Source organism: Primulina eburnea, unplaced genomic scaffold (assembly GCF_022965805.1).
Source record: "Primulina eburnea isolate SZY01 unplaced genomic scaffold, ASM2296580v1 ctg592_ERROPOS1100000+, whole genome shotgun sequence".
NCBI lineage: Eukaryota > Viridiplantae > Streptophyta > Magnoliopsida > Lamiales > Gesneriaceae > Primulina > Primulina eburnea.
The window spans coordinates 21,794-45,555 of NW_027331379.1; the positions used below are offsets into that span (position 1 = coordinate 21,794).

Below are 23,762 nucleotides of genomic sequence, written 5' to 3' on the forward strand. Positions count from 1 at the left end.
ACGTGCTGATCTCAATCTTGAACTGGGCAGATTTTGCAGGGGGAAAGTATTTCGCTAAGAATTTCGTGGCTAGCTCATGCCATGTCGTGATGCTTCCCAAGGGAAGCGATTGTAGCCATCCTCGTGCTTGATCCCTGAGAGAAAACGGAAACAAACGCAGTCTAATAATATCATCAGAAACATTATTAATCTTTACCCTGTCCGTTATCTCCAAGAAAGTTCTCAGGTGAACATGAGGATCAGATGTGGCTGTTCCAGCAAACTGGTTTTGCTGAACCATATTGATTAGAGCGGGCTTCAATTCGAAATTATTGGCATTGATTGTCCCTCTTGCAATCCCAGAGTAATGATTTCTGATCACTGGTCTGAAGTGATCTCTTATAGGAATCGCCTCTGGTTGGTCGCGTCTGTCATTTTCTCTGTTCTCAGCCATTGCTTGGATCTCTTCTCTTCTTGCTTTTCTTAATCTTCTCGCAGTTCTTTCGATCTCCGGATAAAAAATAAGCAAGTCTGAGTTTTGCGATCTTAGCATACACTGTCAAACAGGAAGAAAAATAAAACGCTTAATCAATATAAGATAAAAGAAAAAATAAAAGCTCTAAAAATTAAAATCTAGACTAATTGGTAACAATACTGATATAAATTCAAATTTGGCACTCCCCGACAACGGCGCCAAAAACTTGTTGCGCGTTTTCCTACCGCAAGTGTACGGTGTAAAGTTTTAGTACTGGTTAGAGTACAGATATCGATCCCACGAGGAGTGTGTATAAAATCTATATCAATGCTCGTAATTAAAATAGCCAAGACTTTATCTAGATAAATCAAATGAAAGGTTGGTTTGTTTGAACGAAGTAAGTGAAAACAATGAATTAAATTAATCACCGAATGGAGAATTACCAATGATAGAAAATATCTAGAGGAATGATTTCACTAAGTTTCTACGATAATTTTTCTAGTTGTATTTAAATTCCTGAATTCCTATTATTTAATGGCCAAGAACACTTACGTATTTTATTCCTCCTTTCCCAAGTGACGAATAAATTGTACCAATCAAACTTCGATTCAATTATTCCTAATAAAATCCACGTTTAATTGGTAAATGCAAATAATGTTCCTACTCAAGCCTCGCTAAAGTTATACGCCTTCCGAACGATATAAACAGTCAACGATGCGTCTCTAATGATCTATAATCCTAATCCCTCTCCCGAGTTGTAGAATTAATCAAACCACATACAATTTATGGCCAGTAAATTGTAATGAAATAAAAATAGAGAACATAATTAAATAAAACGGAATTCAATCATAAAAAATATCCAGTCAAATAATCGTATAGACAAAGTTACGTCAGCCTCTAGAATGGAAATTTAGTTCATCACGAAATCCAAGAGAAAACAAGACTTATTCGTAGTTCTAGACATCGCTACACAATAAAGTGATGAAACAAAGGAAAAGATAACAAATCCGAAGTGTCGTCTCTGTCCCCAGATCCGTCGTTCTTCGTATTTGTAACTGTTCTTCACACTATGAATCTTTGTCTCCAGTATGCGCTCCGTTCCTCGCGTCTTTTTCTCCCTGGACGCCTGAAGATCTCCTGCGTTTCTCCAGTGACGGCTGCTGACCGAGTATGACCTAATTCGCGGAATTTATAATATTATGGATGCGGCGCGCGCGCGGTGGCGCGCTCGGTGCTGCTCCTCTGGCCATGCATGTTCGCTCGGTAGCGCATGAAGTCGCGCTTGCTCGCGTCGCTCTCGGGTCTGTGCGAGCGGGTGTGCATGAACTGGCGCCACAGAGCTTAGGTGTCTGGTCATTCACTTGTATAGGTGCGCGCGGGTGCGCGAGAGTTGGCGCGATGGCGCGCATGCCACTGTCGATCATTCTGCACATCATTGCGCGCGGCTGTGAGTGATCTCGCGCGGGCGCGAGCGAGGCTCTGTCCGAGGGCTTGAGTGAATGTGCGCGCGACTGCGCGTGAAGTGGCGCGATGGCGCGCGCACTTCTGTCCCATGGCGTGCTCGTGGTCGTGCATTTCTTGTCCACTTGGCATCGTGTCCGCTATCTTCTCCATTCCTGAAATGACAATCAAAACAAACCAAAAACGCATAATTCTGTTCGAAACAAGCATGATTCAAAATGGATTCTAATATAGATTAAGTGCAAATCTTGCACTTATCAGATATCTGAATTGATTGGGACGAAATCACAGGCAATCAATTCAGATATCAAATCAGATACAATAAGGAATGGAGAATAGAAACTAAAATAAAAGACTTACATCATCGAAATAATTCTGGGAACTCCTGTCTCATGTCTGATTCAGTTTCCCTGGTAGCTTCTTCAATGCCATGACGAGTCCATTGAACTTTTACTAGAGGAATAGTCTTCGTTCTGAGTTGTTTTTCCTTGCGATCGATAATTCTGGATCGGTTTTTCGATGGAACTCAGAGATTCTTCAAGTTCTGCCTCGTCTGGCTAAATAATGTGAGAATCATCAGGGAGATACTTCCGCCGCATAGATACATGAAAGACGTCATGTATCCCCGATAATGAAGGCGGTAATGCGAGTCGATAGGCACGATCTCCTATCTTCTCGAGAATCTCATATGGACCAACGTATCGTGGAGACAACTTTCCTTTCTTGCCAAATCTGACAACTCCTCGGAAAGGTGAAATCTTCAAAAATACCCATCTCTAGTCTCAAATATCAACGGTCGTCGTCTGATGTTGGCATATTTGTCCTGTCGGTCCTGAGCTGCCTTCATTTTCTTCTGAATCAGCTTCACTTTTTCTGTCATATCTCAGATCATATCAGGTCCAATCTCAGGAACCTCAAAGATATCATCCCAATATAAAAGGGATCTGCATTTCTTCCCGTACAACGCCTCGAAAGGAGCCATCTCAATACTCGTCTGATAGCTGTTTTTGTACGAAAATTCACAAAGAGGCAAGGCATCATGCCAATTAGTGCTAAAGTAGAGCACTACAGCTCTCAGCATATCTTCCAATGTCTGAATCGTCCGTTCTGACAGTCCATCAGTCTGGGGATGATATGCGGTACTCAGATGTAACTTTGTACCTAGAGCCTGCTGCAAACTCTGCCAGAAGTGCGAATTAAACCGAGGATCACGGTCGAAAACACTCGACTTCGGCACTCCGTGCAATCTGACCACTTCTCTAACATAAATATCGGCCATCTGATCATATTGGTACGTCATTTTGTATGGATTAAAACATGCAGCTTTGGTCAATCGATCGATCACGACCCAAATCGCATCACGACCTCTGGAGGATCTCGGTAATTGTGTCACAAAATCCATGGAAATGTGATCCCATTTCCATTCAGGAATCGACAAACTCTGTAACAATCCTACTGGTTTCTTTCTTTCAGCTTTCACCTGTTGGCAATTTAGACACTTGGCTACAAATTCAGTAACATCAGATTTCATTTGTTTCCACCAATACTGTGTCTTCAAATCATTATACATTTTTCTGCCACCAGGATGAATGCTAAAGCGACTGCTGTGCGCTTCTGCCAATATCCGTTGTCTCATATCTGAAACATTCGGCACAACAATACGGTAATTCACATACAAAACACTGTCACAAACCTTATATTCCGATTGATGTCCAGCTCTGACCATTGCAATCGAATTCTGCACATTCGGATCAACTTTCTGTGCCTCTTTGATTCGCAATATCAAGTCTGGTTCGGCCCGAATAGCACATAATCTCAGAGGCTGACGATCTGTTTCAAAGGCTAATCCAGACAAGCAGCAATCTTCTATCAAATTCGAAACACCAATCGTCGACAAAGATAAAGAACATACCTTTCGACTCAGTGCATCTGCTGCTGCATTGGATTTCCCTGGATGGTACTTGATTTCACAATCGAAATCTTTAAGCAAATCAAGCCATCTTCGCTGCCTCATATTCAACTCGGACTGTGAAAACAAATATTTCAGGCTCTTGTGATCAGAATAGATCTCGAACTTCTCACTGTACATGTATTGTCGCCATATCTTTAATGTAAAGACGATGACTGCCAATTCACGATCATGAATTGGATAACGAGATTCATGGGGCTTCAGCTGTCTTGAGGCATAGGCAATCACATGTCCTCGCTGCATCAAAACACAACTCAATCCTCGGTGAGATGCATCACAATAAACTACAAAATCACCAGTACCTGATGGAATCGTCAAGACCGGTGCACTGGTCAGTCTTTTCTTCAATTCAAGAAAGCTGGTCTCACAGTCTTCAGACCAGACAAATGGAACATTTTTCTGAGTCAACTGGGTAACAGGCTTAGCAATACTCGAGAAATCTTTAATAAATCGACGATAATATCCGGCCAAACCCATAAAACTGCGAATTTCGGGCACTGATGTAGGTCTCGGCCAAGAAATCACTGCCTCAACCTTACTTGGATCCACTGATATACCGTCTCCGGATATAATATGCCCAGAAATACAACATATCTCAACCAAAACTCGCATTTCGACAGTTTAGCATACAGTTTCTCAACCCTCAGAATTCGCAACACAGTTCTTAAATGCTCAGCATGATCAATCATATTTTTCGAATAAATCAAAATGTCATCAATGAATATAATAACGAAATCGTCAAGATACCTCTAGAATATGCGGTTCATTAGACTCATAAACACAGCTGGAGCATTAGTCAAACCGAACGGCATGACAATAAATTCATAATGTCCATACCTAGTTCGGAATGCTATCTTCGAGATATCAGAATCCCTGACTCTCAGCTGAAGGTATCCAGATCTCAGATCGATCATGGAATATACAGATGAACCCTGCAGCTGATCAAACAAATCATCAATGCGAGACAAGGGATATTTATTCTTTACCGTTGCTTTGTTCAGTTGCCGGTAATCAATGTAGAGTCTCATTGAACCGTCTTTCTTCCTCACAAACAAGACTGGAGCACCCCAAGGAGACATAGTCGGTTTGATATAACCCTTGGCCAGTAAATCCTCCAACTGTTCTTTCAGCTCTTTCAATTCAATTGGTGACATTCGGTATGGAGCTCTAGATATCGGAACTTTACCTGGCATTAATTCGATGCTGAAGTCTATCTCTAGAATCGGAGGCAAACCAGGAATCTCATCTGGGAAGATATCAGCAAACTCACACACCACTGGCAAGTCCGCCAATGGTGGACTCGATTTAAGTAAATCAACTAATTAAACAAGGAATCCATCCGCTTTTTTTTGCAATAATCGAGTCATATTCATAGCGGATATCAAAGAAATTCTGGATCGAGAACCCTTACCATAAAATTTCCACTCCTCAGCCATCTCCGGTCTGAATCTCACGATCTTGTGAAAACAATCGACAATAGCTCTATACTTGGTTAACGTATCAATACCGATAATACAGTCAAAATCGGACAACCAAAGCACAATACAGTCTAATTCAATTTCATGTTCATCATACTGCAGTATACAAGATCTAACAGACTTCATTGATATCAAAAATGTCCCTAACGGAGAAGAGACAAACACTACCTTAGATAATGACTCAACAGCCAAAACATGACTCAATGCAAATCGTTCAGATATGAATGTATGCGATGCACCAGTATCTATCAATACATAAGCAGGGTAACCAAAAATAAAACAGTTACTTGCAACAACATCATCAGGTGCATCCTGAGCCTGCTCCTCTGTCAAAGAAAATACTCGGGCCTGCTCTCTAGGAGGCTGGCTCACTGTCTGGCTCCCTCCTGGCCTCTGCTGTGACTGAACTGGTGCTGGCTGAAATGAATGAACTGCAGCTGGTGGTCGTCTACCAGTCTGAGCTACTGATCCAGATGATTCAGCACCCTGTAATCTCTGAGTATCTCTCTGGGGAAAAACTCTAGAAAAGTGTCCCTGCTGTCTGCAAGTACGACAACTACCGAACACTCCTCGGCACTGCTCTGTGGCATGTTTCCCTCCACAAGTGCTGCAATAAGGTCCAGTATAGCTCTGGCTCTGTCGAGGACTCCCAGAGCTAGAAGAACTGCTTCCTGACTTCTTGAAGGCTAGACTTCTTGAATTGCTTTCCTCTAGCCTTCAAGAAGTCCTTCTTTCCGCCACTACTGCTGCCACTCTCAAACCGGGGAGGTGGTTGCTGTGGTCTCGGTGCTGGAGGCACAAACAAAGCTCCTCTCTGTATCATCAGACCGGCTTCGGCTCCCTTGGCTCTATTCAAAGCATCAGTAAAATTGTTCGGTCTCCCGTATTCACCAAGGTAAAGATTTCCGGATTCAGGCCATTAATGAATTGATCCGCAACGGCTTCGTCATTTTCGGCCACATGTGGAGCAAATCATAGCAATGTAGAGAACTTGGCCACATATTCCTCGATGTTCAGTTGCCCCTATCTCAAGTTTGCAAACTCGGCCCCCTTATCCTTCATGTACGACACTGGGAAGAATCTCTGATAAAATTCAGTTCTAAATACATTCCAGGTAATAACAGTACCTCGATGCTCCAAGGCCTGCTTGGTTGTAATCCACCAGTTCTTTTCAACGTCATGCAACTGGTGCCCTATCAGTTTCACTCTCCGCTCATCAGTGTAATCCAAGGACTCGAACAACATCTCAATATCGTCCAGCCAACTCTCACAATCCACTGCTATCTCAGTACCCTTCAGTGTAGGTGGATGGAATGACTGAAATCTCTTCAGCAATGTCTCCATTGGTGTTGCTGTCACATCCATTGCAGGATTCAAAGTACTGCCCTGTTCTGGTACTCTTCGGGGAGGCCTATCTGATTATCAAAAGGGTTAGCAACCAAATATAAAAAATCTGTTTCAGTCCTCCACCGATCATCTTACTGCTGATCCAGAATCGTCTCTGATTCGTTCTCAATAACACATGTTTTCAATAAAGTCAGATAAAACAGTAAATCGTGCTAGCAATCAAAAGCAGGAAAGAAAACTCAATCTACCCCGCTCACTAGCTCCTTTCTCAGTCTAAAAGATCTATCGCTCTGATACCACTTGTTGTGGGGACCCAGACGCTAATCATGTTCTTAATCATCATTGGGACAATTTAATCAATTATAATAAACATGATCTAATTTTTTTGTTAAAAATGCGGAACGAAATGGAATACATGCAAATATACATATCAGTATTAAAAGTAAAAGTCCAGTACTATATACAATCATTCGAGCTAAGGTTTAACAACTACATCTCCAATGTTCCAAACCCTATCTCAGATCAAAGTCTGTAGTCTCCACTCTAATCACGATCTCTTTTCATCTCCTTGACCCTGAACCTGTCTCACCTGTTGTCATGCACACATACAAACACGACAGCGGCCGGATAACTCAGTTGAGGATAAAATCCCAGTATAAATCAATGAAACATGCAATCATATAAACAATGTAAAAGCATGTAACAAATATCAGTAATATGTATCAAATCTGAAAACATAATCAATATAAAACGGTCAATCATACTCATGACTCCAAGTCTCAGACTAGAATCAATCCTAGTCCAGGGATCCCGGTTTCTAGACGTTGGTATTCCTATATCGAACATCAGTAATAGAAGAAAATCCAATTCTATCCACTTCGATATAACCAAACATCCGGTGTCTAGACCTATCCGTCACAGACTGTGGCACTATCGCTAATTCACTATCTTGTGATAATATGCAATGTTCCAGTGACAATTCCATCACCATTGACACTTATGTCATAAAATCACTCGTCTAATACTCATCTAATACATGCTTTCTATAAATCAATAGAACAAGAATATCAAATCAAATCAATGAACACAATAATAATAATAATAATAAGTATTTGATTTAGGAAAACTCAAGTATATCCTACTCGAGTCGATCTCCCAATACCACATTGACTTATACCTTTCTTTCGTTGAAGTTCTGACTACGTTCAAGTCTGGAAGTCGAAGCCTGTCAATACTCTATCTGGCAATGACAATATCAATAATATCATATCAATATACTGCTCAACTCAATACCAATCTAATCAATCTGAATTCAACTCAAAATCAATGGCATAACGGCATAATCCCGATATCCCGGTCAATAAAATCTAAACAGATATTAATTACAATCCATAACCAATATCCAATACAATCGGTAGTCAATCAACAATCCAAATCTGTCCAATATCAATCAATATAATCTGAAAATCATAACAATTCCATAATCAATCTGTTTCTCAATCTGACTTCAAATCTACGATGTCTAACATGTCAAGAACATCATATATGAATCCTACTCAATTCTGACAATAGCATAATTTCAAATGATATCAGAACTTTGTAAAACTTACGTCCAGTTGTAGCCTGCGTTGATAGTAACACAGTACTGAAGTCGGATTTGGATTCTGTACACGGAACAAATAAATTTCCAATTTAAAGTCGACGGAAGCTCTCAAGTCTTCAGAGGAAATTCTCGTTCTTCTCATCTGAATAATGAAGGATTTACATAAATATTGCATGGCCAAGAAATGTGGCATCATTCTTTAAGCAACACGTCTCGCGCATATGCGCGACATCACTCGGCGCTTATGCGCGAGACATATTGTCTCTGCGCGTATCCTTCACAGCAGCTCGTGCATATGCGCGCCCTTACTCGGTGCATATGTGCGAGACCCTTGTTCATTTTTCCAACTCTTGGGTACCCTCGCGCACATGCTCGGATTCATGTCGCGCATATGCGCGAGGTTCTCTGCCCACTCCGCGCATATGCGCCAGGCATGAACGGGCATATGCGCGAGGCTCAATCCTCAGACATATTTCAAATATTCTTTCCGCCTATCCCGGTCTAATCCAATTCATCTATAATCACCTCAATTAATTAACAAATCATTTCAGATTAACAACAAAACAAATCTCGGGCATTACAGAAAATGTTGATTATGTTACTAAATAATTACTATATAAAGTATTAAGTAAAGCCAAATTTTGTCACCGATGAACGATATAATTTTAAATAATTGAGGAATAGCCACAACATCCTTAATTATGAAAAATTATACATTAAGTGGATTTGGATCACATAATGGACATCAATTGTAATTATTTATATAAAAATAATAAATTTTTTACCCACAGGGATTTTTGTTATATTTATATAACTAATTAGGTTAAAATATCAAAAATGTTTTTCTTAATTTACCGACAGGAGTTAAAGGAAAATATGTTTCGATAGTTTTATCATAATGTTTCAGAAAAATCTTATTGTATTAAAATTTTAGCCCACAGACAATATGTCACTAGATTTTTTAAAACATGATTTACATTGGTAAAACATGATATTACCTCAAAATTTTAAAAATAATAAGCATATTATATTTTTATGCAGTTATGCAACCTGCGAGTTTTTCTGATATGAAATGTGACATTCCAGAACTGAAGGGCGATAATTATAAAATATGGAAAGAAAGAATTCTTCTTCAATTAGGGTGGATGGATATTGATTATGCTATACGGAAAGACGAACCATCTGCTATTAGCCTATTATTGAAAAAAAAACATTTCAGATGATGTTTATCTTTATGAAAAATGAGAGCGATCTAATCGACTCTGCATAATCTTCATAAAGACCAGTGATACGTGGTTCTGTCGACCAGCATAATAATGTCAAAGAATTACTGGAGGCTATTGATGAATAGTTTCAGTCTTCAGATAAGACACTTGCAAGCACCTTAATTATGGAATTCTCTTCATTAAGGTTCACTAGTGTGAGAGGTGAGCGAGTGCACATAATGAAAATGCGGGACATAGAGGCTAGACTAAAGACACTTGATGGAAATGTTTGAAACTTTTCTTGTGTACTACATTTTATGCTTTCTTGCACAACAATATGGACCCTTCAAAATTTCCTACAACACACATAAGGATAAATGGTCAATCAATGAATTAATGATTATGTGTGTTCAAGAGGATGGAAGGTTCTTGATGGAAACAAGTGATAATATATTTATGACTACACAAGGAAAGTATAAGAAGCAAGCCAAAGTAAAGGGAAAGGGAAATGAATAATTCCATCCCAAAATGACATCAAGAAAGAATCCAAGTGTTTCTTCTGTAAAAAGACGGGACACATGAAGAATGATTGCATTAAATTTAAGGATTGACTTGAAAAGAAAGGTATTCCTATTTCATTTGTCTGTTATGAATCTAATGTGGTTGATATGATTTATAACACATGGTAGATTTATTGTGGTCCTACAATCCATGTTAAAAATACCTTGCAAAGTATGCAAAACCTAAGGAAATTATCTCAATGAAATGAGTGGAACATCTATTCAGGAAACAAGATGTCTTCGCATGTGGAGGCTATTGGGACTTGCTGCCTTAGATTGGATAGTGGTTTTATTTTAAAATTGGAAAAGACATTTTATGTTCATATTTTTTTTCTAGGAATTTAATTTCCGTTTCAAATCTTGTACCTCTTGGTTATTCATTTCAGTTTTTGGATAAATCAAATATTGTTGGAAATGGTACAATGATTGATGGTCTTTTATCTATTTCTTTACAAAATAATAATACCACTATGCATGTTCAGAGATATATTAAAATATGTGTAATAAATGAAGATTCCTTTATATTGTGGCACAAAAGATTGGAACAAATCTCCATATTGAGGATTAAAAGATTAGTGAATGATGGAGTACTTAGTACTTTAGATTTTAATGATTTTGAAACTTGTGTGACTGCATAAAGGGGAAGCAGACCAATAAGTCTAAAAAAGGTGCCATGAGGAGTAGATAAATATTAGAAATCATACATTCAGATATTTGTTGTCCACATATGGACATGCAAAGTCCGAAATACTTCATCTCTTTCATTGATAATTACTCACGATATATGTATATCTACATGCTTCATAACAAAAACGAAGCACTAGAAGCCTTTAAGGTTTTTAAGGCTGAAGTGGAGAAGCAATGTGGAAAACATATTAAGATCGTGAGAACTGATAGAGGTGGAGAATATTATGGTAGATACACTGAGAATGGACAGGGGCCTGGTCCGTTTGCGAAGTTTCTCCAGGAACATGGGATTGTTGTCTAATATACTATGCTTGGTTCTCCGGACCAAAATGGCGTAGCTGAAAGGAGAAATCGAACATCACTATTGGACATGATGCGGAGCATGTTAAGTAGCTTCAAACTTCCTAAATCCTTGTGGACTGATGCTCTTAAGACAGCTATGTATATATTAAATTGAGTTCCAACAAAGGATGTCCCAAAGACGCCATTTGAGTTATTAAAAGGTTGGAAACCGAGTTTGAAACATATACGTGTTTGGGGTTGTCCGGCTGAAATAAGAGTTTACAACCCACATGAAAAGAAACTAGACCCAAGAACTATAAGTGGATATTTCATTGGGTATGCCGAAAAATCCAAAGGGTACATATTCTATTGTCCATCTGACAACACTAGAATTGTAGAATCAAGAAATGCAAAATTTCTTGAAAATGACTTGATTAGTAGGAGTGATCATGGCATAATATTTTAGAATGTTCACATTAATGCACAACCCTCTTATTCAAATGACAGATTTGTCGCTATTCACACCCCTTAAGACCAAATGAGTGTTAGAGAACTTGTTACTGAAGTTCCATAAATCGCTGATGAAAATCCAGTCGATCAAGTTGTTAATGAGGAACAACAAGAAATTGTTGATCAACCAAACAACCTTAGGAGATCTACTAGAATAATAAGATCAACAATATCTACTGATTATGTTGTTTATTTATAAGAATCAGACTTTAACATTGGAGCCGAAAATGATCCTGAAACGTTTTCACAAGCCATGAGTTGTAATGAGTCAAAACTGTGGTTTAATGCTATGAAAGAAGAGATGAATTATATGGCAGTTAATGGAGTCTGTGATCTTGTTTAGTTGCTTGATGGTGTAAAAGTCATTGGATGTAAATAAGTCTTCAAAACAAAGAAAGAGGTTTATATGAAACGACCTAAAAGATTCTTCTCTAGTAATGGTGAGCAATTGGTTTGTAAGCTTAAGAAATCTACATATGGATTGAAACAAGCTTCCTGTCAATGGTATTTAAAATTTCATGATGTTATCTCTTCATTCAGATTCGTTGAGAACCCCATGGATCAATGTATATGCCAGAAGGTCAGTGGGAGCAAGATTTGTTTCCTTATTCTATATGTGGATGATATATTACTTGCAACCATTGATAAGGGTTTGTTATATGAGGTGAAACAATTTCTAGGTGTATGGATGATGGACGATGCATTTTAATTTAGAGGTATTCTAGGTCTGTCTCAAGAAACCTATATCAACAAAGTTTTAGAAAGATATCGGATGAAAGATTGTTCGCCAAGTATAGCTCCCATTGTGAAAAGAGATAAGTTCAATTTAAGCCAATGCCCAAAAAATGATCTAGAGCTGGAACAAATGAAAAACATTCCTTATGCTTCTGCTGTCGGAAGCTTGATGTATGCTCAGGTTTGCACTAGAACTTACATTGCATTTGTTGTTGGGATGTTGGGAAGATATCAGAGTAATCCAGGTCCCATTGGAAAACTGCGAAGAAAGTGACGAGGTACCTTCAAGAGACCAAAGATTATATGCTTATGTTCAGACAAACTGAGAATTTTGAAGTAATTGGCTACTCTGATTCAGACTACGCTGGCTGCATTGATTCACGAAAATCCACTTCAGGATATATTTTCATGCTAGCTGGTGGAGCTGTATCTTGGAGAAGTGTAAAGAAGACATTGACTGTTACTTCCACTATGGAAGCTGAGTTCGTAGCTTATTTTGAGGCAAACTCACATGGTGTATGGTTGAAGAGTTTCATTTCGAGGCTTAGAATTATAGATTCTAAGGAAAATCTAAGGAAAATGCCCCAGTAAATCTGAAGAATCATATACGATTACTAGAGTATAGTTCATTCTTCTTAAAAATATACAAAAATAGAACCAAACAAATCCATATGTAATATTTCTAAGTGTAAGGTCCAAAAGTACGATAATATAATCCAACTATATACAAATCTAGGGAAAATGGAAAATGAATAATTAAATGATTTTAATTGCATGAATTTATTATGATACGCATGATCACATGTTTAGAATAGAGTTTTCTGTTAGTATGCATGAAATTATGTTTTAAAGATTATTCGAGACGCGATGAAGAAACGAAGATTGGGGACCATATAAGGGAAAATATTTTTGTTAGATAATTATTTTTAATTGTTTAATATGTGGTGTATTTTAAATGAAATTTTCAAAATGAGGTGTTTTTATACGTCGAATCTTATTTTTAAACGGTATTCGATTTTCGACGAAAATATGAACTTTTCGAGAACTCGGCTAATATTTTCACAACATTTACAAAAAAAAATATATTTTAAATATTAATTAATGGGCCTAATAGGCCTATTATACAAGGTTAATGGGCTTAAGCTTATACCATGTGCTTTAATTAAAATAAAAGGCCCTAAAACCTTTCTCAAACCCTCAAAACTCACGTACCCACCCCTCTAAGCAACAAGGAATATTCATCAGCTTTCAAAACACACACATCACACGAAATTTTGAATGGAAAATCACGTGAAGTTGAAGGAAATTCAACAAGGTCCTCCCTACGTCGATGTTCTTCGCATATCAACTTGTTTTTCGTGCGTAATAAACGCAAAGACACGTCTTAATCTTCCTTAAAACATCTTTCACACCATATTATGTGTATTTAATTATGTTTGCATGAAAAATATGATGCACCACTTTTATTTTCGTTTTTATGGCTATACATTCATAAAACTAGAGTTTTCTTTTTCTATAACTCTTGCTAATGATGCACAAAAGGGCTGCCATGGTAGGGGTATTTGAAGGGATATTTTTCTACATTTTTAAGAGTCCCTAGATGCATAGGTAAGGGCTGGAAAAGGTGGATAAGCATGTTAAACGAAAATTGGAGATTTTGAAGGTTAGGGTTTCGACTAGAGTGCGTTTGCTTCCTAGGTGCATGCGGCTGCTAGCTGCTGTTAGGGGCACATCCAGGGGTCTTAAGAATGTTGATCCATGGTCCTAGATAGGCTGCACGATGGCTGGTTCGAAGGATAAGCATGAGTCGTGCCTATGGGAGTCGCGCATGGCTTCCTAGGGCAAGGGTGAAGGGCTAGGCGCGTTAGGGCTGTTAGGTTCGGTCCAGGGGCTTGCTATGAGCATATTCATGGTCCAAGGAGGGTGGTCTAGGGTCTGGTCGTAGAGAATATGGGCTAGGGCTGAAGGTTTAAAGGGTAGAAGGCTAGGTTTTTTTCGAAAATATGAGCGAAAATTCAGTAGCTGGTTTAGACTTTTAAAATTTTTTAATGGGCTTGAATTGGGTTGTATATGGTTTAGTTAGATGTTAATAAGCTGCGGTTCAAGTTTGAGAAAGTTTGGTTAAGTTTCGAGTCCATACGAGTAAAAATCGGGATGTATGTCTAAGTTTAAAAACGAATTTGGAAATTAGTCGAGAAGCTTAAGTTTACGTCTAAGGATATTTATGGGTTTATTTTAAGGTGATATATTAAGTATGGAATGATTTGAGTCGTAATTTTAAGGTCCAAAGATAAATTGGGAAAGTTAAGGTTTGATGTGTCACATATCGTTTAGCAAGAGTTGTCTTGGACAAAATATATATGAATTCACAATCCTACTCTCAGTAGCTAGCTTTTGAGGTGGAGTTAGGTGGATTCATATCATATGGTCAGATCCATACTCTTCACTGGTTGTTTGGGTGCATGTTCCTGGAAGTGCCCTGGAGTGCCGGTTAACGAAGGAGTTGGCACGAGGACGTACAGTCTAAAGGGGTCGGGAATGCTTGGAAGTGCCCTGGAGTGCGGGTTAACGAAGGAGTTGGCTCGAGGACGTAAAGTATAAAGGGGTCGGGAATGCATGGAAGTGCCCTGGAGTGCGGGTTAATGAAGGAGTTGGCACGAGGACATGCAGTCTAAAGGGGTCGAGAATTATGTGTCCCACATCGATTAGCAAGAGTTGTCTTGGGCAAAATATATATGAATTCACAATCCTCCTGTCATGAGCTAGCCTTTGAGGTGGAGTTAGGTGGATTCATATCATATAATGATGTGATCCTTCATACCACGAAAAGCAAACGCGCTCAAAACGGAGTCACGCTCTCGATTCGATGAAACAAAGAAACGACTGTGTTGTCCCGATCTTTTTGAAACAATTAATTGTGTAATATTCACCTCTAAATTAAAGAATTTAGCAACAAATATTAACGTGATAAACAATCAAAATTCAAGCGAACCTTCAAAGAACTCGTCTTTGACAATCCAAGTGAAGAACAATCGACAGATGCCACAAAGTGTTAAACTTTGATAAGTTTGATTTGAGAAACACACAAAGGTGTATAAAAAGCCAAGCTTTGAAATTGAGAGAAAAACTCACAAATATGATTAAACTCAAATGAATAATTCCAAAGTTTTTTTACAATGATAAATTTTCGTCCATGTATTTTTACAAAATCAGAAAGATATGAAAATATAATTACCTAAACAATTAGGACTCTAAAATAGGAAAGAAAATATTTCTCCCAGCCGGGCGCGCTCGGGCGCGAGATTCTACCGCTTGGGCGTGGGGTCTTCTGGACACTTCGCGCTTGTGCGGTAATGTTTTACCGCTCGGGTGCGGATGGTTCTGGAATTCACTTCTCGTACAATAGGTTTGGCACTCGAGCGGTAATATTTTATCGCTCAAGCGCGAAGCGTTCTGCCTTCATGTTCATTTAACACTTCCACAATGATCTTATGGCCTCTAAGCTCATTTCCACGTATCACGAACCATTCAAGACATGAAATCTTGCTTGCAAGCTCTCCTCGATTGTTCATGAGTCCATGCAATGTTTTCGTGAACATCCTTCCAATCCTTTGAACGCCATGCCTGGCCAGATTCATATAAAGGTTTCAGGGGCAAACGGTCATTTTACACCTGAAAAATGTTAGACGTACTGGAAGTGCCCTGAATGCTGTAATAAATTTTAAAATGTTTATTTCAAATGTTTATGGAATTTTGTGGTGAAATTAATGCTAAAAGACATGTTGAATGCTTGATTTAAAAGAAAAATAATTATATGTGCATGAATTTTTATAAGCGATAAAAATATGAAAAGTTGAAGGAGGTGAATTGTAACGCCCCAGAAATTTAAAGGTCCACGCAAACCACATACATGCAATTAATAAATTCTCTTGTATTTTAATTAATTGTTTTAATTGCATTAATCAATTATGTTGTGCATATTTACATGTTTGAAATATATTTTTCTACATGATTGCATTAAAATGTATTTTTAAATGTTATTCGAGTTGAGATCGAGGAACGGAGACCAGAGACTGAAAAATAGAAAATATTTTTATTGATTATTTGTTTTTAATTATTTAGAATATGGGTGATGCTTTTTATTATTTTTGAAAATATGGGGTTTTGAGGTGATTTTAAATGCCGGGACGTAAATTTTATCGTTGTTAGTTTTTCAACAAAAATACGAAAGTTTTGGCAACCCGGCTAATAAATTCACAAACTTATTTAAGAAAAATTATTTTAAAATCTTTTAATTATTTTAATTAAGCATTAATGGTATAATTAATATCTTAATGGGCCAAGTCTTAATTAGTGTTTAATTAACTATATAATATTCTAATCTACCCATAACCCCATACCAAACCCACGCCCCACACCCCAACAATTTACAAACTCTCCACTGCACACCAGATCACGGCACACACAAATATCAAGGGAAAAAGTATCAAGTTCTTCAAGGTTTCAAAGCCGAGGTCGATCGTGTCGCCGTTCTTCGCAAATCTTTGTCGAATAATCGTGCGTTTAAAATGCAAAGGCATGCCATATTCTCTATTTTCTCATCTTTCGCACCATGATAGGATCAGTTATTGACTAAGGAGTGTTTAGAAGGGGGGGGGGGGGGGGGTTGAATAAACACTTCTAGGAATTTAAATGTTCTTCGAAAAAGGTAGTTCAGTTTTATTACAAACTGAACTAAGTATCCCGTCGGTCAATAACAATCAGTTTAACTGAATAATCAGTTGCGGAAAGTAAACTGATTGAAAGATAGAGTATCTAACTGAAAATGAAAAACTGAAGTAAAGACAACACAATATGTTTCTGGATGTTCGGAGATTTGAATAACTCCTACGTCACCCCTTCTATCTCAAGGATATGATATTCACTAAAAGACTTTGATCGAGTACAACACTTGTACAGACCCACTTCAGTTAGGACTTATCTACTGCCTAAACTGAAACTCTTAGTATAATACAATGATCTCTGTGAGTAACTGAACTTAGCACTTATTGAATTATCAATATTACAGAGTGCTAGTTTGCTCAACTTGTAGCCTTGATTGCTACGAATAGATCTAATAAGAGTGAGCTGAGATTTTGACAGAGTAATAGCAAGTTTGAGATTGATAGATCGTCGTCTTTCTTCAACTGCTCTTTAGTCATATTTATAGACTTATATTTCAACGGTAACTTTGAATTTAAGTATCCGTTGATTGCCACTTCATCATTTCTTGGACAGTGTTCTTGATTGCTACTTCATTATTGATTGTAAAACGGCGTTTTAATTTCAATAGCCGAATACGTTGTTCTATGTGGTGCGGCTTTCCATATTCAGTTGTTGTCTGATATGTCTTTCTGTCTGTTGAATGATCTTTCCCGAGGTATCTTCAGTTGAGAGACTTTAATATTTTCGGCTGAATGTTTTAACTGATCAGTTCTCAACTGATCAATTTGTGTCAGCTGATTTCAGTTGATCAGTCCAGCTGCCGAATTTGCTTTCGCGTATTAGTTGATTTAATCGATTGATTTATGTTTTTGTCAAACTCCAGAATTTAGTTTCCAACAATTTCCCCTTTTATGGTGTTTGACAAAACCAAGATATTTGACTTAGCTCTTTGTTGATAATAGATTACGCAACTGAATCATAGAATAGCTGGGTTCCTTGTAGATACTATAAAGTCTGAGAAATGATATCAGTTGATAATAATAGTCTGATTAATTTTTCAACTAATTCTTCAGCACAACTGAATCATAAAATAACTGGACAAATGATATCAGTTGCTTCAGCTGCGTGTTTGACAAAAACAAGAGATTTGACTCAGCTCTTTGTTGATAATAGATTATGCAACTGAATCATAGAATGGCTGGGTTCCTTGTAGATAATATAAAGTCTGAGAAAATGATATCAGTTGATAATAATAGTCTGATTAATTTTTCAACTAATTCTTCAGCACAACTGAATCATAAAATAACTGGATAAATGATATCAGTTGCTTCAGCTGCTTTCCCCCTTTTTGTCAAATACCTCCATTTTGTCTGAGAGCCTTCTAACATCGATGGATAGAAGTTTTACATCTGAGGAGATACTTGTGGCCATAGAGTAAAAGAAGTTTGCAGTAATTCTATCTTCTTTGAGACGAAGGTTTCCCAGTCGCCCAATTCTTTGACTGTTTACATCCTGATTTGTAGAGAGAGAGTTGACTAGTCCCTTCTTCAGATCCTTTACAGTTTGGATAAGAGAGTCCATATTGACTTGAAGTTTATTCAGTTTCTCTAAGTTGGACGCATGTGAATGGTCCAGCTTTAGAGTGTGAGATAGTTGTGTGTTCTGAATTTTGGAGATGGTAGAGATCATTTGCTCCATATTATTCTGTAAGTGCTGAACTTCTTCCAAGATAAGTTCAACTTCTGAAGAAGATGAAGGAGGAGACTGATAAGATGTTCCTGGTTCTTTAGAGATGTGCTCAGAAGTGACCAAAGTTTGATCAGTTGATACTGATTCAATAACATTTTGAACTGAAATATCAGTTTTAGTTATTTCTCCTTGAACTGGAATATCATCAGCAGTGACTTCATCTAGATCCTGAGGTGGTGAAGGAGGGTTCTGTTCAGCAGATGATAAAAGAACTGAAGTTGGTGCCTCTAAAGGATGATTGATTAAAGTGTCTGGCTCATTAGTGTGGTGAACCGGATCAGTAGATAGATCAGGTTGTACAGATTCTTTTAAAGCAATAGTGACCTCCGGATTGATTTGATCAGCAGAGTGATCAACTGTAGAAAATTCCTGAACGACTGACTGAATGACTTCATCAATGTTTCCCAATTGCAGCTCAGCCTCAGAATACATCTTAGGAATATTAGTTGTAGGTGCTGTCTTGGATGAAGATGGAGCAATTGATGAAATACCTTCTGGTTGAGATGAAGAACCAGCAAGGTCCTTGACTAGGTTTGCGGTTGAATTGTCAGCTGGAGCTTCTTCAGCAATTTTTTGAGATATTTCTGGGATGATCAGCTCTTGACCCATTTCCCAGTCTTTAATTTCTGCTTGCAGTGTTATCAGATCTGTTTCCAATTGAGCATAGACTGCCTTGTCGTTGAATGCAGTTGGACTAAGGGGATTAAAGTTTTGCCTGAGTTCAGCAACTATTTGCTGCAACTTTTGTGCCCGAGATAAGTCAAAGAAATATTTCTTCCTTTGCAAAGCTTGCTGAATAGAGGAAGCCTTAACTGTTTTTAACACTAGTCGTTCTAGATCAATAAATCTTTTCAACTTGGATTTATTGCACAGTTCCTTAGCAAAAACATTAACTCTGAAATTGACCCATTCCTCAAAAACTTGGTGCTTCTCTGCTGCAAATGTATTGACTTCTTGCCAGATGAGGTCAATGTGAGTTTGAATTGCATTCGAGGGTCTGGGTTCTTCTTGAAGTTTACTCTTGCCCTTGGAGTCACTCAAAATGTGTGGGATAGTTAATCCTGATGTAGTTGCGTCAATATTTTCTCTGAGTATTATTCCGGTGGGTCTGGCAAATGGCAAAGAAGAGTAAGGTGAGATACTAATCAGTGGAGCTTTGACCCCTGGAAGTTTTGATGATTTGCTGGATGCAGTGATGTTTGGCAGAAATGAGGATAATGGTAACTGATCCTCAGTTAAGGATGCAACTGAAACTTCCTTTGAGAAACATCCTGGATTGGCTGTTGAGCTCCTGTATCCATTACCTGATTAGTGGATGTGGGTTTATCATGATCAACTGATTTGGTCTTCAGTGTCCTTGGTTTCTTAACAATTTGAAGAGGTAGAATCTTCTGACTATCAGGATCACTGAGAGTCAGTTTGCGTTTTGACTTTTTCTTCGTTGTTAAGTTCTTGGCAACTTTGACTAATTTGGAAGCAGCCTGCTCCACCCCAATTTCCTTCTTGATCTTGATGAATTTCTCTGGAGAAAGATCTAATTTGGTTTTTGATGGTAGAATGTTTTTAGCATGGAACACCTTGAATCTTGATAATCTGTCAGAATCATCAGTAATTAACCCTTGGTTTTTCAGCAGATAACTGAGCTGGACAGCAAAACCTTTGGATTGCTTAGCAGAAGAGAACATGTTCTTCAAAATAGTGAATAGAAAATGCTTCCAGTTGATTCGTCGTCCAGTCATGATTACGGTGATGAGTTGAAACTTTTCCAGAGTCAGAGAAGCAAACGACCCAGCCTTCGCCAAAAGCCCTTTGGCTACAATGTCTGCTAGCAGTTGCACCTCGTGCTTTAACTCCTTTTTGGGATCGGAAACTTTGATTTTCCGTCCATCTGCAGAGAGTAAAGTTTGCATCTCTTCGATTTCCGATGCTTTTATCTCAGAAATTTGTGCTAGCCCATCAGAATGTAGTGAAAATAAATCTCCAATAGAATCTTCAGAGATGATCATTAGTTTGTTATTGATGGTAGCAGCAATGTTTTCATCATAATTGATGAATCCTGTTGAATAGAAGTCGTGAAGCTCTTTGGGATAAATTTCCTGAGCGTAGAGACCCAAAAAGGGTTTTAAGCCTGCTGATTCCAGTTGCTGAAATACTTTCTTTACATCAGCGTCTGTAATTGACATAATTGAGTTGAAGTTGACAGCCATGGCGTTCAAAAGATGTGCTGGAATCTGGTTTGCCATTTGAAAGTGTTAGAACTTCTGATATCTCTCAAGATAAAAATTAAGAGAAATGAGAGTTCTTTAGAAAGATAAAATTCTCGTAGAGGAAAACTGAAATGAAGCGGGAAATAGTATTTTATGACTGTTTGAATTTTCGGACACGTGTCAGTCCAGTAAAATTTTTGAGTAAAAATATGTGTACGTGTACTGTAATCGTGTGTGTAAAATAATGAGTGGTTAAAAATGTATACACGTTATAAACTGAAATTCATCATGAATTAGCAGATAGTCATGTCATTTGATGTGGAATATAATAGGTTTAATTATTTAACTTTCATGAGAAGATTAGTTGAATAATCAACTGAACGATCAGTTAGGGAAAACTGATTCCTTTCAGTTGAGAATTCACTAACAACTGTCTTCTCAGTTAACTTCTTAAACCTTCATTCCCCCTAAATAGATGCATTAAATAAAATAATCCCAAAAAAAATCCCAAGGTTTGGTAGTGTAATCGTCTTTTAAAGGAGTGTCCTTTCATCTTCTTTGACCTGGCCTATAAATAAGAATAGAAGTTAGTCACAAGCATCAGCAGAAAATACTCAAAGATAAATGGCAGGAGCAAGTAGTTCAAACATTGATCCTTTTTCACTGGAAGTACAGAAAGCTGCTATAGAAGACAAAGTTTTCTATGCTAGTCTTCCCTACTGGGAAGAATTACTGAAGCTCGAGCTCCTGTATAACTTGGGAAAGGTTACTTCGTTCAGGCGGATGGCCCAACTGAGAGAGGTGCGAGAGCACTTAAAGATTTCTGCAGAGGTGGATGCCTTCAAGGAAGGCCATCTTTATGAGCTGATGCTGCGCAAAGAGTTGGAGATTCTTAACAGCATCGCTTCTTCACACAGTTTCTCCAAAACTTCGTCCTCAGCACTAGCTGTTTGGAAGAATATGTGGATAGCTAGTGTGAAGGAAACTTATGATAATGTAATCCTTTCAAATATTTATGGATGAATAAAATATTTAGTGCATCGTTTTGTTTTATTTCTGCACACAATTATCTGTTATATGATCTAATGAAATGCTAACAGTCATCAGTTTTGATAAGTAAATAAATGAACTGATGAAAAACTAATTTTCATAAGTTGATAATGAAACAACTAATAAAATTCAAACTGTTATCAGTTGATAATGATCAACTGATATCTTAAATGTCCTCGGTAAATGTGAGAGATGCCTTAATTGACTTGTGATTCTTCAACTTCTTCAACAACTTTTTCCTATAAATGAGATGATAGTGATAAAAATGTGATTCCACATTAGTTCAAAAATATTTCAACATTTCTGATTCTGATGCATGCAGTAGCACTCACGTTCATGCGATTGATCAGTCAGCCCCTCGCTTAACTGAAATTAAAAGAAAAATGGAAAGATATGTCTTTTAAAAGGTATTAACAACCTGGGAAAAGATTTATGAGTTAAATGATTGGGTTAGGGCATGGCTAGATACAGTTGGATCTATGATTTCTTCTGTAAATTGGGAACGTTGGTATTCTTAGTGAAATATTATTCTCAATTTGTTGTGTTCTTATTTTCTGCACTTAATTCTGTTAGTGAAGTTATATTACTAATAATATCTTAAGATAAATTAATTAAACCAAGAATATTTCGGAAATAAGAAAACTTAGCCTTTGGTAATGGTTTTGTGAAGATGTCTGCTGCTTGTTGTTCCGTTGAGATGTATTCTGATCTGATGTTCTTCTTCAGTGCATGATCTCTGATGAAATGATGTCTAACATCTATATGCTTAGTTCTGGAGTGAAGAACTGGATTGTATGTAATAGCAATTGTACTCGTGTTGTCACAGAATATTGGTGATTCCTTTGTATCAACACCATAATCTTTCAGTTGTTGCTGAATCCAGAGTAGTTGTGCACAGCAGCTTCCAGCAGCAAGATATTCTGCTTCAGTTGTGGAAGTTGCTATGGATGTTTGCTTTTTACTAAACCAAGAGATCAGTCTGTCTCCAAGAAACTGACATGATCCACTTGTACTTTTCCGATCAAGCTTGCATCCTGCAAAATCTGCATCTGAATAACCAACTAAATTGAAAGATGAGTCTTTAGAGTACCATAATCCAACATTTTCCGTGCCTTTAAGATATCTCAAGATACGTTTGGCAGCAGAAAAATGTGATTGCTTAGGATTAGCTTGAAATCTTGCACATATACATACAGCAAACATAATATCAGGACGACTAGCAGTTAAGTACAATAATGAACTTATTAAACCTCTGTATAGTGTCATCTCAACTGATATTCCCCCTTGATCAGTGTCTAATTTAACTGATGAGCTCATTGGAGTGCTTGCTGATGAACAAGATTCCATGCCAAATTTCTTTAGCAATTCCTTGGTATATTTGGTTTGACTGATAAATGTTCCTGAATCCAATTGCTTCACTTGTAAACCAAGAAAGAATGTCAGCTCACCCATCATGCTCATCTCGAAATTATCCTGCATCAACTTGGAAAATTTCTTGCATAATTTGGGGTTAGTTGACCCAAAAATAATGTCATCAACGTAAATTTGAGCAAGTAAGATATGATCATATTTCGAAAATTTAAACAAAGTCTTATCAACCGATCCAACAGAAAAATCATGATCAGTTAGGAATTTTGAAAGGGTTTCATACCAAGCTCTTGGAGCTTGTTTGAGACCATATAACGCTTCGTTCAAATAATAGACATGATCAGGGAAGTTATGATTGACAAAACCTGGAGGTTGTTCAACGTAGACTTCTTC

General features: G+C 37.7%; 1 protein-coding gene across 1 annotated transcript; it reads left to right on the top strand.

Moving 5' to 3' along the window:
- Positions 1-12,328: 12,328 nt before the first annotated feature.
- Positions 12,329-12,882, top strand: LOC140821498 (secreted RxLR effector protein 161-like). Its single transcript, XM_073181991.1, has 2 exons — positions 12,329-12,472; positions 12,559-12,882. Exons 1-2 carry the CDS (start codon positions 12,329-12,331, stop codon positions 12,880-12,882), a joined length of 468 nt encoding a protein of 155 aa, XP_073038092.1.
- Positions 12,883-23,762: the final 10,880 nt, after the last annotated feature.

Excerpts from the sequence above, each read along its gene's own strand:
- LOC140821498 (XM_073181991.1), top strand. The coding sequence starts at position 12,329 with ATGAAAGATTGTTCGCCAAGTATAGCTCCCATTGTGAAAAGAGATAAG. Across the intron at positions 12,473-12,558 it reads GAAGCTTGATGTATGCTCAG|AAAGTGACGAGGTACCTTCA; the intron begins GTTTGCACTAGA and ends AAAACTGCGAAG.